Source organism: Empidonax traillii, unplaced genomic scaffold (assembly GCF_003031625.1).
Source record: "Empidonax traillii isolate 1590-97213 ecotype Southwest subspecies unplaced genomic scaffold, ASM303162v1 scaffold15:size5535645, whole genome shotgun sequence".
Lineage (NCBI taxonomy): Eukaryota > Metazoa > Chordata > Aves > Passeriformes > Tyrannidae > Empidonax > Empidonax traillii.
This window is the reverse complement of record NW_020955208.1, coordinates 5,038,464-5,055,570: the sequence shown is the minus strand read 5'-3', so window position 1 is coordinate 5,055,570 and position 17,107 is coordinate 5,038,464. Positions and strand designations below refer to the sequence as shown.

The 17,107-nt window shown below is 43.0% G+C and overlaps 3 protein-coding genes across 6 annotated transcripts in view; 2 read left to right on the top strand and 1 right to left on the bottom strand.

Annotated features, from left to right (window-relative positions):
• Positions 1 to 37: 37 nt before the first annotated feature.
• CZIB (CXXC motif containing zinc binding protein) lies at positions 38 to 5,527 on the top strand. Of its 4 annotated transcripts, none has more exons than XM_027894701.1 (8): positions 38 to 201; positions 281 to 354; positions 438 to 494; positions 1,242 to 1,323; positions 1,801 to 1,832; positions 2,262 to 2,339; positions 4,368 to 4,433; positions 5,215 to 5,527. In XM_027894701.1, the coding sequence occupies exons 2-8, from the start codon at positions 352 to 354 to the stop codon at positions 5,290 to 5,292; spliced, it is 396 nt and encodes a 131-aa protein (XP_027750502.1). In that variant the 5' UTR covers positions 38 to 201; positions 281 to 351; the 3' UTR covers positions 5,293 to 5,527. The 4 variants fall into 4 exon arrangements, with proteins under 4 accessions (XP_027750502.1, XP_027750483.1, XP_027750493.1 ...); XM_027894682.1 differs by having other exon boundaries at positions 61 to 201; positions 281 to 364; XM_027894692.1 differs by lacking the exon at positions 281 to 354 and having other exon boundaries at positions 67 to 201.
• Positions 5,528 to 6,004: 477 nt separating this feature from the next.
• On the bottom strand, positions 6,005 to 12,349 carry CPT2 (carnitine palmitoyltransferase 2). Its single transcript, XM_027894668.1, has 5 exons — positions 12,210 to 12,349; positions 11,375 to 11,455; positions 11,161 to 11,267; positions 8,624 to 9,928; positions 6,005 to 7,723 (listed from the first exon to the last, which is right to left on the bottom strand). Exons 1-5 carry the CDS (start codon positions 12,335 to 12,337, stop codon positions 7,392 to 7,394), a joined length of 1,953 nt encoding a protein of 650 aa, XP_027750469.1. The 5' UTR covers positions 12,338 to 12,349; the 3' UTR covers positions 6,005 to 7,391.
• Positions 12,350 to 14,013: 1,664 nt separating this feature from the next.
• SLC1A7 (solute carrier family 1 member 7) overlaps positions 14,014 to 17,107 on the top strand; it is a 43,547-nt gene continuing 40,453 nt past the window's right edge. Inside the window, exons 1-2 of the mRNA XM_027894653.1 lie at positions 14,014 to 14,154; positions 15,222 to 15,301. Coding sequence (XP_027750454.1) covers positions 14,014 to 14,154; positions 15,222 to 15,301 — 221 coding nt within the window. The remainder of the gene's footprint in view (positions 14,155 to 15,221; positions 15,302 to 17,107) is intronic.

Genomic DNA, 17,107 nt, shown 5'->3' with positions numbered 1-17,107 from the left:
CGCCACAGGCACCGCCCGGGGCGGTGACGGCCGCCATCTTGGTTGAGGGCAAGGGCAGCTTCCTGTCGGCTTCAGCCCGGCAGAGAGCGCCGGGCGCGGCCGCCATCTTGGCTGAGGGCAGGGCCTCGGCGGGGCGGAGGGAGAAGGGGATTCCACAAAAATTCCGCGGAGGAGCGGCCAGAGACCCGCGCGGCCATGGGGGTAGGTGGGACCGCGGCCGGGCCGGGCCGGGCCGATGCGATCCGGGCTGACGCCGCTCCCGCCGCCCTTTGCCTTGCAGAGGATCGGGCTGCAGCTCCGAGCCACGCTGGAGAACATCACCCGGCTGCGGGCCGAGGGCGAGGACTTCCGATGGTACCTCAAGGTGCGGAGGGGCCGGGGGTGCCACTCATCCCTCCTTACTGACAGCTCTCAGCTCACTGACCTCTGTTTTCCAGCTGAAATGTGGGAACTGCGGCGAAGTCTCTGAGAAGTGGCAGTACCTGCGGCTCATGGTGCGTGTCCCTCTGGTAACCTGCCTCTGAACAAAAATGGCAACACAAACCTGCCTCTTACACATGCATTAGCGTCAGGAATGGGACAACTTGCACTTTAGATGACTTTTTCAATTGCTATATGCACTTAGAAATTGCTGTCATATTCCATCCTAAAAAGAAATAATTGGATACTGTTAATTGAAATGTGGCATTGGAATGGTGACTGTTGGTGAGGAAATATTTACACGTGCTTTTAAAAAACAATTTTCTGTAAAAATAAAATTTGAAACCAAATTTTGAAGTGGTATTAGAAAAAGGTTGTGTCTGTACATACTTCTCTGATGCTGACGGAACACTTCTGGGGAAACTTAGGTAATTCAAGGTGAGTTAGGCATGCTAAATTAGCATTTGGAAATTGAAAAAGCAGGATAAAAGATAAGGGATAAGAGAAGGTTCTGTTCTTCAGCATGATGAACCTTTTTTGTTGCACACTACTGACTGGCAAGAATGTATTTTGAGTAATTAATAGAACATGCCTATATGGACAAGACATAAGTATCCACTATTCCCCGTTTTAAGTCTAGAAGAGAATTATTCTTTGATAATCACAGCTTCTTGAATTACTAACTTTAGTTTTAAAAAAAGCCTTCTTAAAAGTATTTTTAAGAAGTGAAAGGCCATTGTAAGAACTGCCTTACCTTTGCAGAGGTTTGCAGTGGCTCAGCTGAAGAGCAGTCACCAATGTCTCTGCTGTCTGGTTTTCAGGACAGCGCTCCCCTGAAGGGTGGCCGAGGCAGTGCCACGATGGTGCAGAAGTGCAAGCTGTGCTCCAGGGAAAACTCCATCGGTATGTGCTTACCTGTTCAACAGGCACCATCCACTTGTCACTTTTTCTCCCGAGCTCACTTTTTAGTCCCCATTTTTGCTTGTAAAGAGCATTCCCCAGGGATTCCTTCCCTTGCACACCGGTGCTTGAGTTCACAACAGGTACACACACTCGACATCACGCTCATGAAGGAGACAGCAAGGCCTGGTGAGTCCAGGTTTCTGCATGAACAAAACTCATCTATAATGTCATTTTACAAACTATGCAATTTTTTTTGCATTGGTAAGGTAACAAAAGGGTGCAGTGTAATCTTCTCAGGAGAAGGGAGAAAAAGTGAATTCTACCTTCTGAAGGCCAGCTGCAGGAAATGCTTGGTGACTTTGTTCCTTTTACTTTGTATGAGGAAATTTCTTTGAAAGAAGAACCTGCTACTTGGTTTGTGCTGAATAAAACTTAAGACAGAATGCAACTCACCTTCACCCTTTTTTTTTGTTTTAGATATTTTAAGTCAGACAATCAAGCCCTACAATGTAAGTTTGTTTCCTCTTCTATATAACAAGTGAGAGATAAATAAGCATTATTACTATTTTGAGTTTTCGCTTTATCATCCTCTTTCAAGTACACAAAAGAAGCTGGTATTGTTCCCTGACAGAAATTGTCTCTTGTAGACTCCTGCACAGTCTCAAGTGTAGAATAATCTGTTACATTTCATAAGCCAACACAGAACTGTATCACTCAAATTAGAGGTCATTAGGCCTGTATAAGTTTCCTTTTGAAGACTTCCTCGTGGCAGACCAAGAAATTCTAGTTAATGGCCACCCATTACATGAGCTCAGGATTTTGTTGTCACTTGGGGCATCAGAGATGACAGTACTGCTTTTAAACCAATCCATTCCTAAACTAATGCTTGTCACTGTCTCTGTTAGATGGAAACTAATGGAATTCTGGCTCAATTACAGGCTGAAGACAGTGAGAAATTCAAGACAATAGTGGAGTTTGAATGCCGAGGTCTGGAACCGGTTGACTTTCAACCCCAGGTGAGTTCTTGTTTGTGATTAGTCTCCCAGTTTCTAAAAACACTTTTTGTAGACTCTACAGTGATAAAATATACACTGTTTGAAATGGTTTTGGAACATCCTAGACCTCCCCAAATTCCCATTCTCTCCATCAGGTTCCCATCCACTCTTTTTCTATTTCATTTGACTCCAAACAAACCCAAAAATCCACAATCAGGTAACACAACTCTGGTATTCTTTGTGCCAGGAAAATCTAACATTAGGCACACCTTGGAGACTTAGTCCAACTGCCTTACAGGTGACTCAGCACTGCTCACCTGAACTCACCTGAGAGGTCTTCATCGTTCAGGTTATGGCAGAAGAGTCTTTCCCAAGGGGAATTGTGAGTGCAGTGTTAGGCAGAGCACCCCTGTGCACAGAGAGCACCTGCAGTTCAGGTTACGAACACGAATCAGTGTGTGTCCTCTAGAAAACAAATTCTCTTTGGGATTTGATATCACCAAAGCCACAGGAAGCGAGTATTTGTATTTTTCCACGTGGACCTCGAGCAAAGGCTGAAGATCAGCGGCACTTGAAGGCTATTGCAAAGCACACCTCAAGGTTCAGAGTTAAAGGATTTCTTCAGGGCCAAGCCAGTCTGCAGTGACTCATCTGCTTGTGCATGGTCATGCTGCAGCCTGTTAACTCCCTGCTATATTTAACATATTATTCCAGTCGGATTAGGTGTAAATAGACTGACAGATATAAAGCTGTCTTATCCTTCCCTCAGACTGTGATGCTGGGCTAAGAAACAGCCCAAAGCAGCCTATTCTACAGCGAATTAGATATAAATAGAATCCCAACTGCAGAGTGCTAGAGGAGGTCTTTATCTGTTTAAGTGAAGCCCATCTTTCTGAGGAACAGATGGGTTATTAGTTTATCCCTGTTTGAGAGCTGTGCAGCCAGACCTAGGAACTTGCACCTCAAGAAAAAACTATGGGAAGACTAAAATATACAGGGGATGTTTGTAGCTCTGCATCCTAACTGTTAATATGGTCTCTGCATTTGACTGGAGAGTATACTTGAATTCCTGGAGAGGTATTTGAGTGAATTTTCTGATGCCTAAATCAGTAAATGAGAATTAATTTTCTGGTGCCTGTATGACTTCTGCAGTTCCAAATAATTCTGTAAACTGCTTTATATTTGGCATGATCCACGCCAGCCTGGCTCCTCCACAACTTTACATCTGGCTTTTGATCAGCACCATGGCCACAGTATTACAGTATTTTCTCCCTATTCTTGGTAGACGTAATACAAACACACCTGAAGTCAATTTAAAGCGGCTTAATGCTTGCATGTCTTATTTAAATTGTAGTTATCTAAAAAAAGAAAGCAGAGAAAGTACCTTTGATTCTCCGGATATACACCCTCCTTTTAGACCTAGTGCAGAAGCTTGTAATTCCAGTCACGTGGCTCCTTGTTCCTTAGAGGGCTGGTGAGCGGCTCCAGGTGGCAAAAGCAGGGCTTGATTTTTCTGGTGTTTGTTCTGTACTGCAGCTCTGCAGTTTTGTCCCATGAATGCTGATCTTTCTCTCCACCCCAGCAGTTCCCTTGAGCTAGGCTTCCAGCAGTTCTAGAAGGGCCACTGTGCCCTGCAGATCACTCTCCTCGTGTTAGATCTGACCCACTCTGTGGTTTAGTTAACTCCCAAGTGCTTAACCTTCCTTCAGATCCTGAAATATTTTAAAATCATGTGGCTTACTCTGCACATTCTTACACAGCTAAATGTCTGACTGGCATTAGAGGGATTTCTCTATCCAAAATGCAAGTGTAGATCCCTTGCAGAAAACCAGGAAGAAATGTGGATTTTTAGGCACTTGTTAATAAAATTCTGTAGTTAGAAATGGCAGTGTAAGAAACCTTCCTGTATGCTACAGAAGTGGCTGGGATTTTTAAATATACAGTGAAATTTAGTGCTGAGTTACTTTTTTTAAACGTGTTTCAATGATCATATTTATTACTTTCTTGGTACAACTTATTTTTAAAAACTTTCTGCAAATGTGTTTGCAGGCAGGGTTTGCTGCTGAAGGTGCAGAATCTGGCACACCTTTCAATGACATAAACTTGTTGGAAAAGGTATGTTGTGTAAATTTAATTACTTAGCTTGCTTTCCCCAAGACACTCGTCCAAAATACAGCCTGCTCTTTCCTGTAGCCACAGGAAGGTCATAGCTGGAGAAAGGAATTGCACCAACTATGAACAACCAGCATTACTAAGTGTCATTTTAGAAGTAGGTATTTGATAACTTAGCAGCTGGCAAAGGTAGAAATGCTACCTTTAAGTCACTCAAGAATTCCAAAGAGCTGGAACCTGGAATATTAAATGGCTGGGGTCAAGAGAGTGGTGAATTGATTTTTCTAGGAAGATCCCTGCACATTTTCCTGTGCCCAGAGGTATTAAAAAGGAATAGAGACACTGTCCTTCAAAGCTCAGGATAATGACACCAGCATTGCAAATCTTCCTTGGCTGTGAGCAGGAATCTCAAGGTCAAATCTGTTCCCTGGTATCCTACTTGGCAGGGATCTGTATGTCTGCTTACCCACCTGACTAGGGTATTGTAAATGATAGATAATCCTTTCACCTGCCATGGCTGCTGTCTTGTCCACTACAGGCTGTGGACTACATATGAAAAAACCTACAACATTATATAAATAAAAACACTGAGACTGAAGCTCTTTTAATTTCAGGTTGGAGCTTTTGCTTCTCTCACCTGTCAGAACTTAACTTAGTGACTGCACAGTGCTTTCCACAGACGTCTAAGATCCAAATTTTGAGTAACATTTGGTTTCAGTTTGAATTCCAGTCTGTGTGCTTTCTGTCCTCTGTGACTAACACTGTGAAATCTTGTTTCCTACAGGATTGGAATGACTATGACGAAAAAACAAAGGAATCTGTTGGAATCTACGAAGTTACCCACAAATTTGTAAAATGCTGAAGTTCACAGCCCTAATAAATCTTGACATGCTCATTGATGGAGGAGCTGTATCCCTCAGATACAGTTTCCTTGGAGTTTTACTTTTTTTACAGGGCTGCACTTCAGAAACCCAAGTTCATAGAATCGTTAAGGCTGGAAAAGACCTCCAAGATCACCGAGTCTGACCTTTGACCAACATCACTAAGTTGTACTTACTGTCCCCAGCATTCCCCAATAAAATACTTTCCACAGAGCACTCGGAGATGGCCTCAGTACACACTGAAAATAGTACATACACCTGACTGACCTGTGCCATTTTCTTAAGGCTTTTTTTTTAAAATATATACACTTGTGGTGGACTGTAGCTTTACTGTACACAGTGACTACTCAGACAACTTACAGCCCTAAAGTTTAACATGAAGAAATAGCTCTGAGGATTAGTGGGGTTTGTGTTAACTATTCCAGAGAACAGTTACACCTTTAGTAGCTTTCTGCCACTTCAAGTAAAGACACTGAGCTGAGTGTACTGAAAACACTTACTAAGCTTGACTGCTGTTGACATTTACACAGTTACAATCTTCTGAAAATCAAGTTATCTTCCCAACTGTGTCATTAAATAAACCTCATTTTAAGTCAAAGACAGACTTTGTACTCTTGGTGGATGCACTCACACTCTTGCCAGCTGTTCTCATGTTTAAAAACAAACCCATAAAATAAAAAAAAAATAACAACCCACTTTTTAGTAAACTTTATTCAGACTTTTGGTCTGATTATTGTGTCCTGATACATAATTTCCTTCGTGTTTCCAAACGATCACCTTCCTTTCTTTGATTAAATGAGCATGAACAATCATGCTAAATTTTTAAGAGGGTTTTAAAATAAGGCTTTTCAGGTGAAAACTAGAACAGCAAATTACAAGGTGCAAACAGCCCTGACTATAAAAAGTTCATAAGCCTTCAGGCTTACCTATTAAAAGCATGCCTCTCCCCTTCCAGCACTTGCAGTTCATACTTCCAAGATATGGTACTGCTTACACTCACTGTGATAAAGAAAAAAGACACTGGGAGAGCCTGGAAGCTGAGAAAGCCAAAGGAAGAGAAAAGGCAAGTAGGTTTCTGAGCCTCTGAACCTGATCTGTCTCATCAGGTGTGCTCAGACTTCTCTGTTCTGCTAACGGATTTGGTTGTCCAGGACAGGGGGCTGTGCTGAAAGACATGAGCTGCATTAGTTTTACAAAGATCACAAAAACAAGTTCTGCTCAGCTCTAGAGAAAGATACATACTTCCAGAAGGAAAAGAGTGGAAGTCAAGAGGGTTTAAAAGGCAGGAGTTCAAGTTATACATACCCTGTAAGTGCAGAATGCTTTCAGCAGTATTCTTTCCAACTTCTATAAGAATCGTGAGCTATGGATAATAATCATGACTACCCATGCTGTATGAATTACATATGGCAATAAAGAGCTCTGTGGTTATTAATAGACAGCTTTATTAAAATACAGTCTTTTCCAGTCAGTTTAACAACCCATTTGATGATTGCATATCACTTAAGGCCTTCCACTTCATTTTTTTGTTTCTCTGGAAGTTAAGAGTGGAAAGGCTTCAAGCAGTTGAGGCACTATCAGTTCTGATAAAAATTCAAGTTTAAAGAGAAAAGTAAGTGTGAGCAGTTAGTGAGAAAGCTTACTGCAAGTGCAAATGGAACTATTCTTTCATGTTTAAAATTATTGCATGGTTTTTTTTTAAATCTTAGCAGTTTAAGAGAAGTATCACAGTATTGATTTGAGTGTCTGAACACTCATGGAACACAGATGTTCCAAGTTCATAAACCGTTTATTTCAGATGATGTGTTTTAAGAACACATGGATGGGTTGGAACAGATGGAAGTGTTACTTAACTTCACATTGTGAGTGCTTGTATTTGCTGAAGTATACGCTCAAGGTCTGTAACTGATTTCTTTAAAAGAGATACAAATTTCATAGTGAATCTAAAAGTATTCCAGTGAAGATACATGAAGCCAATTAAGCTGGGCAGTCTCAGCCATGCTGAACACTGATTAGTAGGTCAGTTAGACACAGTCTGCATTTTGTAATGCAATTGTAAAGTCTTCTAATGTCTCTATGTCTAACCACCAATCTTCTTGCCCTTTAAAACATTAAAGATATCTTCTAGTGACTTGTATATACACCGAAGGAATTCTTCACCATTCCTAGTTGGGTAAGAGGAAACATTACAACCTATCCAGTCGTCATGTACCTGATATCCTAATCCAAAGCCATCGGACACCACGGGGCCAAACCCTCCCAGCTGCACAGCTGGGCTGACCAAGGTGCTCGTGGAGATGATGTTGTGATTGAGCCGAGCATAGGCCGGGTCTTGATAGAAATCAGGCAGAGCCAGCCCTTTGGATAAGGCCAAGTAGCGCAGCCCAAAGAGATGGCGGTCAAATCCCTGCCCTGTCAAAATCAAAGAACATGTATTAGAGGGAGGGGTCACTTTTGTGGGGAGTAAACTCATTTATCCTGACATCACATTGTTTTCAGCCCCAAAAGAGGTCCACAGAAGCGAGGTTTATTTTTGTATTAGCAGGAATTATTTTTCAGAACCCAGGCATTTTGCCGTTCTCATGTACACATCCCAGGGGAAGAGGGGCTGTTTTACTACAAGAATCAACCAGGATCATCAGAGTACACAAAAGTGCAATGCTAAGAGACAATTTTAATAATACATCACATTCTTTGATTAACTATTTATCTGAGCATATCCAAGTTGTTTAAAGCAGAAGAAAAGCCTTCCTAAAACCTATTAAAGAGGATCTTGCATCAACAGAAGGAGGCCAATTTTAGACTCTATGGGGTAACGTTGAACAGTCTGTTTTACTACAATAGTAAACCAAGTTATGCTTCTGGGAAGGAGAGTTCAAAAAAAAAGCACTTCGAAAAATGCCAGGAAATGCCCAGCCAAAAAATCAGTTTGATTTAAAAGCTGTTAAAGCTTTTATGCTCTGCAGGGATACAATGGTAACTCCTCAGACTTAAAGCCAAGGTTCTGGTTGCCTTGGGGAGTACAACATGCACTAAGTATTTATCAAATCTTCCAATACCCCAGCTGCTCTAAGGACAAAAAAAAAAAAGTATAAAAATTCTCAATACATTAACAGTGACCACAGAGGCTTTCCTCTCCATCGAGAAAAGGAGTGTTACAGAAGGCACTTTAACCTGCAGCCTTTGGCTACTGTTTTTGTCAAGTTTACATTAGCATCAGACTGCCATCAAAATTAAATTATTTGGTTGTAAATTAAATATTTACAGACATTTTAGTGCAAAAGCAGAAGCGTATGATCTGTTCCTACTCACCCATAGCAGCTTCTTTTGTCAAGCGGCCGTGGTACTTGGAGCACTCCACTATCAACTTGTGCAGCTCTTCTGTGCTGTGTTTGGACAGTTCCTTGACAAAAGCTTCCGAGCATTTCTTGGTATGGACAGAGGCAGGCCGGATGGTCTCTGTGCGGCCGTGTTTGAACGCTGCAGTGCTGCACGACTCGTACGTAGCCACAGTCTGATTGTACTGGCGAAGGAAAGCCATCTGGAAGGCCAGCTGAGCCACAGCATCTGGGCTCACCTTCTTCTGCTTTAGAAGCTCCTTGCCCCCTTCCTGGAACTGAATCATGTTAACAGACAGCGATTCCACAGTGGTATCGAATTTCTGTTTGGCTTTGGTAATCCCAGCTTTTAAGGCATCGTTCAGCTTAAAGTCAAGTTTCTGCACTGCTTTAGAGGAGTCTACTGAGGCAGGCTGGGACTGGGGGCTGATAGCTGGTGACTTGGTGCTGTCTTTAAAAACCTCATTCTGGAACCTGAGCACAGCCACACCATCTCCCCAGGAATGTTCAAAATTGATTCCTGCGGTGCCATCCTTGGTTATGATGAGATTAAAGGACTTATCATACCAGCGGTTAGCCCCATCCCCGTGCAACATAGTGTGGGACAAGTGCACAAAGTCTTTAATGGGAAAATCATCTAAACTTAAACAAAACAAAGCAGAGTCTACTTTTTGAAGAGCTTCTTCATTCCCATTATCCAGTAGGTTCTTTCTCAGCGATGCCCACGTGTCTCTGTTTTCACTGGAGAGGTAGCCAAGAGGGAAGGCTGGGGCCGGACTGGTGTCACTAAGGATGTATTTCAAGTGTGCTTGTATTTCTGAGGGTTTCAGCATGTTTCCATCTCTATCAAGAACGTCAAACACATAAAAACTTCCATTTCTCAGTACTAGTAAATGCTTCGCCTTTTCGTCTGTATAAAGCTCATCTTTCTCGAGCTTAGGCACCCGTGTGGAATTGAAAAGCCTGAAGTACTGAGACATATCCAGGGGGTAAGCATTGACCATGTAGGCACCAAACCAAGACACTGATGAAGGCACAAATCGGATAATTTTTTTAAAGAGCTCAGTGTCGCTTTTTTCTGGATTGAGGTGAAAAACCTCTGGTTCCAGATAACCAGCCCTGAAGGTCTTCATAAAGCGTATGGCAGAAACAGTCATGTTCGTAGCTCGTGTGAGCTGATCGTTGTATTCCGGTTTGGGATCGGGATTAAAAGACATAAATGCATTAAAATTCAAAACAACAGGCTCACGTGCTTTTAGGTACATGTCAAACCAGGGACCTGAAAAGTAAGAGTTGAGAGTGAGTTCAGAACATAAAAACAGCTCACTGAGTCAGACCAGAGGTTTGTGTAGTCCAACAGTGATCATGAATAAACACACACCAAAGTGCCTACAAACACAACAAACATGCAGTAATTCACCCGACACCTCCCATTTGGAGTGGTACGTCCCTTTACCTACTCTTAAACTATTAATTTCTGCAACTCTCTGTCACTGAGGTTGAACCTTCTAGCTGGGCTGGAAGAAGGGCAACAGGTAGCTCAAGGACCTAAGTTACAAATTTAATTATAGTTTCTCACAGGTGAGTAACTAGAATTCATTTACAGTTTGAAAACCACATCTGTCATCATCACGTAGCCTTTTAACCCTGGCTTTGAAAGTCTAAGGCAGAGGCAATTATACATACTTTCAGAAACCAATTTGAAGTAGAACAGGTCTTTGCTGAGGCCTAAAGAAGAATAATAACTAAACAAAAAGTAATACAGACACTCCACTGCTCATGGACACAAAGCACTGATGAACAACATAAAGCCACCAGTTAAACCCCTAGATGCTGTTCAGAGTGAATGGAAAGTTAAATACAACAAACCAAACAGCAGTTTTTGTGAAATAATCTGGTATTCTGTACAGAATTTGTGGTAGCTAATACCCTTAGGGGCAGCCTCAACAGAGAGCGAGGACAGAGGTGCATTCACTGGGCAACATGGCAATTTCTACTTCCATAGGTATTTGAATATTTCCACCTCTGCTGCTATCTATCCAATACTTACAATACTAAGCAGACACTTCTATGTGGAAGTCAGTGGAAGCAGTATAATCAAAAATCTATACACATGCTCTCCCTCTCCCAATGTGTTTTTCTTTATTCTCATTTTCCTCTTTCTGTTGCTCCTATTCTTAGGTTCTTTAAGAGAATATGGTTTTGTAGTTTTAGGGGCTTTTAAGTGTAGAGCACTGACCACTTCTGCCTCCCAAACTTAGTTATATTCTCTGACCCCTCCCCTCCCTTAGAGTTTAGTTTCGTTACTAAATAATGTGGAATTATTTGGAAATGATTGGTTTCCTTAAGGAGTTACTAGATAAGCTGCTCTTTAACCTAAACAGGCAACCACAGTGTTCACAGCAAGTTCATAGATTACTTAAACTTCAGCCCATTATATTTGTAGCATAATGAGATGTTACCAAGCATGATGACCCACAGACTCCTCCAACACCCAGCAGGCCAACGTACCTGTGATGTAACTAGTATGCTTGTTCTGATTGTCCTGAGCAACCAGTTGCTCATGTAGCTCTCTTCCAATTCCCTTTTCAAAGGCACGAGCGAGTTCTTCAGTTTTCCTACAGCAATCAAGAAAATAGTCAAAATGCTGTCACAGTTCCATTTTTTATCTGTATCACTTGGCTCTGAAGCACCACATGACACTGCAGTATATGTGTGTCCATACCTGAATTGGTCATCATTTAAAAGCGGTTTCTGGGCATTCAGGTATCTCATAATTGTATCTTCCAGTTTGGGAACAGGCAGTCTGAAGGAAGCGGAACACAGACACATGCACTTAATGAGTAAGGGTACAAATGCAGCCCGAGTTTCTTACACAGTAGTCTGTCTTTGCCTCCCTTCTTCCCTATCCTTCCTAATACTATTATATATACTATACTATATATATATATTTGGACAATATAAATACATCTCCTCCAAGTGCCTCATAAGTTTCTTGTGGAATAAGAGAAGTAGGGGAAGAGATGGACACGGGTCAGCATAGCCTAAGATTCTTGGGAAACAAGGCAGAGAAGCAACTTGACCGGCGTGTTACAAAGGTACTGCGGGGATGAGTGTTAACCACTTACAGGGAAGGGAACACAGCGACGGGAACCACTGCCAGGAGAAGCAGTTCTGCAGAAGGTTGCTAGCCCTGCTTCAGGCCTTCCCCTCATTGCTGGGTGCTGGACATCTACTTTCTTACAAATTTCCTACCGAGTATCTTTGCCAACTTCCTCTCAGAACAAGGAAACATTTTCCTTACTATAAAACAATCCCCATACACTCCCGGGGTTCCTTCGCGAGCCAAAGGAACTGAAGTTCCTTCAGTAGCAGGCTTACAACATATTTAAAAACCCAAGCCATGCCTCGGCCGGGAGAGCGAGCAGCGCACAGCTCGGAGCCGGGGACGGACATTCTCTCAGCCCCCCCTCAGCGCGGACACCACGCACGGCCCCCGCCCCGCGCCCCCGCCGCACAGCCCGGGGCGCTCCCCGCGGCTGTCCCGGGACCCGCCGTACCTGGGCAGGCTCTTCTGGTAGTGCATGGTGGGCACGATGCTGCGGTGCAGGAACTCGGCAGCGCCCGCGCTGCCGTAGCCGCGCCGCCCGCGGCCCGGGGCCGCCCTCAACAGCTGCCGCGCCGCCATGACAGCAGCGCCTCAGCGCCGCCAGCACCGCCCCCGGCCCCGGCCCCGCCCGCCATGTCCCCGGCCCCGCCCGCCATGTCCCCGGCCCCGCCCGCCATGGCCCGGCCCCGCCCGCCATGAGCCCGGCCCCGCCCGCCATGAGCCCGGCCCCGCCCGCCATGCTCCCGGCCCCGCCCGCCATGGCCCGGCCCCGCCCGCCATGGCCCGGCCCCGCCCGCCATGCGCCCGGCCCCGCCCACCACTACCCCGGAAAGGAGGGAGGAAAACGAAACCTTGCCCATGTTATTATTCCATTCAGAAAGTCGATTCGATGCGCGCCGTCAAGGCAGCAAGGTTATCAGGGTACTGGAGTGGCGCGGTTCGCCATCAGTCGTCTTTTACCTAGCCGTTAATAAAGTCTGCATTAATTACATTTGCATTGATTAAATTTGCATTAATTAAATTTGCATCCATAAGTTAAATCATAAACACAAATAATAAAATTATTAATGCATTAATAAAATTTCCTGCTATCCTCTTGTTTTCACAGCACTCTTGTTCAACATACAGATTCCACTTATTTTTCCTCTTTTTTTTTTTTTTCCGCATATCCATATGTCCTGCTCTTTATACAGGATTCAGATCCTGCCTCCAAGAGAGCAGTTTAATCCCTCTTGAGCTTTTTTACTCATATGTGAGCGTGTAACAGCAATTCCGTATCACAGTATAAAATGTAAAATTGTAAACACACGTATTTTTGTTGTATTGCATCCAATATTTTCTGTAAAAACACTGAATAATATTAGAATATCCCAGAAGCTCCAGAGATGCTCTCATAAGAAAGCGTGGCACAGCAAATGGTGATGGGGGTGTATTTTTATCAGATACTCACCAGCATAAAAATCAGCGTTGGGATTGAATGCGGACACAGCAAAGGAAAGGAAAGCAATCCCTGTGGCTTAGTCTCATAATCCTCTGAAAGTAAATTGGCCCTACCCTAATCAACATAGTGGTTGGAAGAAAAGTGAAATCATTTCACTTCCAAGATAATAAAAGCCAAACGCCAGAAGGTGTCCTTGCATGCTTCAGTCTGTGGCTGTTTCCTGTTCAATGAGTGTCTCTTAAGCTGCTCATTCAGCCTTTTTTTGGCCATGGTAATGAAAAACCCCAGCCTGCTTTAATTAATGAAGTCCAGTTTCACCTAGCTTGCCCTGTTGTGATAGTGCTGTTCAGAATGTTACCTGCCCTGCCCTTTAGGAGAACTGCAGTAATGCTCCTGTTCCCTGTGCGAGTGCTGGCTCGTAGAGTTCCCTTTCCAAGTTTGGGTGTCCAGACCCCAAATTCAGAGACTGAGGAATGCACTGTCTTTCTCCCGGGAGAGTCACTTTGTTTTGAACTAGTCTTGTTTTAGAAATACTACTGCATTCTGTTCTAATTTTCCAGAGCCCCCTAATCTTCTTCCAGGCTCTTAATGATGTAGTTGATAATAGGATTGTTGGTATTAATTTGGAACAATAACGCCAGCTGCTTGCTTGGTGGCTATTGGCAGAGGGGTGACCTTGCAGGTCAGCTAAGCAGAACTGGAAGTGCTTTGATCTGATCTATACAGAGCCAGATCTGCCCACCCGAACAAGAGGAGTGAGGGAATTCTCTCCCCATGGGATGCTGATTCTTCCCCGCAGAGCACGGAGCACAGCATGGCGGTGGCTTTGGATGCAATCCTCGCTCGGATCAAGGATGTTTGTAAAAGGAACGGTTTGCTCATCCTCTCCGTGTTGTCCGTCACCATCGGCTGTCTCCTTGGATTCTTCCTGAGGACGAGACGACTCTCCCAGCAGGTAAGAGTGGGCACGGCAGCAACACCGTGGAGAAAATACCACACTTACGTAACAAAAGACGTATGGAACTTGTGCAACTTCAGCACGGGCTCTGGAACATAAAAACTGTGTATCTATATTCGTTAAATTTGTTTAATTTCATGTGTTTGTTGATCTGTGCTGCTCTTTGGGTCCTTTCACATGTTCTCAAACAATACATCAGCAAAGGTTCTGGTCTCTAAGACACCTGGTAAGTGTAGCATAAACACAACAGAATGTTGCAAGAATGGATAGTAACAGCGGACATTTAAGCTAGACGAGAGGTAGCATCTAATACAGATCTGGAAAAAACGATAGTGCAATATACAGGATTTTATATTATTTTGGAATATGTACGTCTAAAGAAAACACCGGGAATATTTTTCAGCACCCGATGCACAGAGGTGCAGATGTTTATATCACATCAATGGCGTTTCATGGTAATAAATTTAAGACTTCCCATCATTAGCAGACCATGTTACTGAAGTCCCCTGGGGCTTTTTCCCCCAGCACATTTCAGCCAAGCCATTGGGGGTGCTCATTTCTGCTGCATTAGCCGGACAGACCAGACAACAACATGCACTGCTGAATGTGCTGCTTGAGCACAAAACACAAGTCTCAGTTTAAAAATATGGCTTTTAGTAAATGCAACTAAACTAAACCAATTCTGTTTTCTGCTATGGCAAACCACTGTTTGAGCATTGTTTGTGACCAAGCAGTAGCTTCATACACATCGAGGAAAACACACCAAATACAGAACAAAGAGATTATTCAGAGCAACCCAGTAACAGCAGTCCCCAAGAGATGGCATATTTTATTTCTGTCTTCCTTTGTAAAGGAACGAACCATGTAGGGTGTTTATTGAACAGCAACACATTATGTAATCTAATTAATTTTAAAATGAACTTTTGAAGCCTGCTATCTTTGCCACCTTACGTGCCAAAGCTGCAGATTTTACCCATGTTATCTGATCCCCAACTCTGGCAGCACTTGTGAAGGCAGACAGTCTTTAGCTCAAAACAATAAGCACCTCTCTATGTATTTTCTAGGAAATTAGTTACTTCCAATTTCCTGGTGAGTTACTGATGAGGATGCTGAAAATGCTGATTCTCCCACTGGTTGTCTCAAGGTAAGTGAGGACAACAATAGTTCCAATAACTTTTTCAAGTTTCCTAAATGAGACTTGTCATTGCCACAGTTTTACTTGTGACTGAATTAAGTGACAGTGCCGAGGCATCACTGACTGCTGTGCATTTGTATTTATAGTGGAGCCACAAACATGTTTTTTAATCAACGGGATCATTTCTGCAATATCTCATATAGCTATTATTGGCTTTAAAATTAATGTGTTTTTTTAAAACTGTTTTCTTTTTCCTTTATAATGGGAGGACTTTTTCCTTCAAGCTAGCTAGAAGGAAATATAGCTAGAAGAAATATATGGAATAAATAACCCACCTTATCAAAAAACCCACCTTAAGTCTAAATTATTGAAACAATACACTGTTCAAATAAGATGAAAAAGCACAGTTATTTATAGTGTCGTACAGTATCCTGTGTTTCCAGTGAACTAATAATATATGCCTGGCTTCAGCTGCAAGTGAAAGTGATTTCTCAGTACATTAAAGGCAGAACCTTTAGTGGTGCCACTTTATTGGTAGCAGAATTAATGATCTTGATCCCGTTCTGAGGGATGGTGCATGGGAGCTGCCTTTGCAGTGGGAGGCCATGACTTAGGAGAGGTTGTTCTCTCCTCTGAGCTTGACTGTCTTCCAACTGACTACAGTCCCAGCCCCACACCAGTTGGATGGCCAGTGCTTATTTGTGTGCCCAGTGCTTAGGGAAGATAGAAGAAGAGTAACAAAGCTAACTTTAGCAGACCTGAGAAAAAATTATTGCAATATTTGGTGCCTTTCCTTGAAGGCTCAGTTTCTGAAACCTAATGCATACCCCAAGACCTCATCTTCCACTTTAAGAAAAAAATAAGTTTGTAGTCTTCAGACTGAAGAGAGTTGCTGAAAATTAACACAACTGAGCACTAATTTTACTTTTAAGTTATCTGCCTTTAGATGTGCCTTCTCATGGCCTTTCACAGAACAAAGCTGAGTCACGGTGCTCTGTGCATGAAACTGTTCACGTGGCCACAGACTCACACCTGGTTCTGTCCCATGCAGCGAGAGAACATCAAAACAAAACATCTCAAGAGATTTTTTTTTGAGAGGTGGAAGGAAAGTTTTCCAAAGAAAACAAGAGTCTCACAGGAGGAAGTGGTGCAGTAAGGAGGACAGAAAAGGGTTGAATCAGATTCACATGCCCTTCCCTAAAATGTGTAGTTCTTTAGATCCTCTTGTATTTTTTAGAGATGTTAGGAAGTGCAACAGCACAGAAGGGAAGAGCTGCTCTGACAGAGCCTGTACTGGCTCAAGTTACCTACAGATGTGTCAGGAGTGAACCTCTGAGCCTGAGGAGAACTTCACAGACCCTCAAATGGATTAACTCCTTGCACGACAGTATCAGTCCATCTCCGTGTGTAACAAACCATCACTTGCTACTGCAAACTGAAAAGTCAGGGGTTTGCAAGCAAAAGCTACTCCAGATGTAATTACGTTTTCCACACATCCATTTCATAAAATCAGTAAAGCCATGCTCTGTAGTTTTACCAATCTGTATGCACATTTAAATTACATTTCTTTGTGGATCTGGAATATTCTCAGCCTGTCCTGCCAGAGCAAAGGCATTTAAATTATCTTTTAAATTACTCTCTATTATTGTTTACAAAAGCCAGAGGTACAGCACCATGAAAAGAGCTCTAAATATTGCTCTCCTAGTTGAAATCAATGCAAGTTTTTCCTTGAATACATAATCCAAAAAATTACTTGTAAAGAAACATAAAGGCAAGAAAGGAAGATTAAAAGGACTGAGCGCAAAACACCCCATC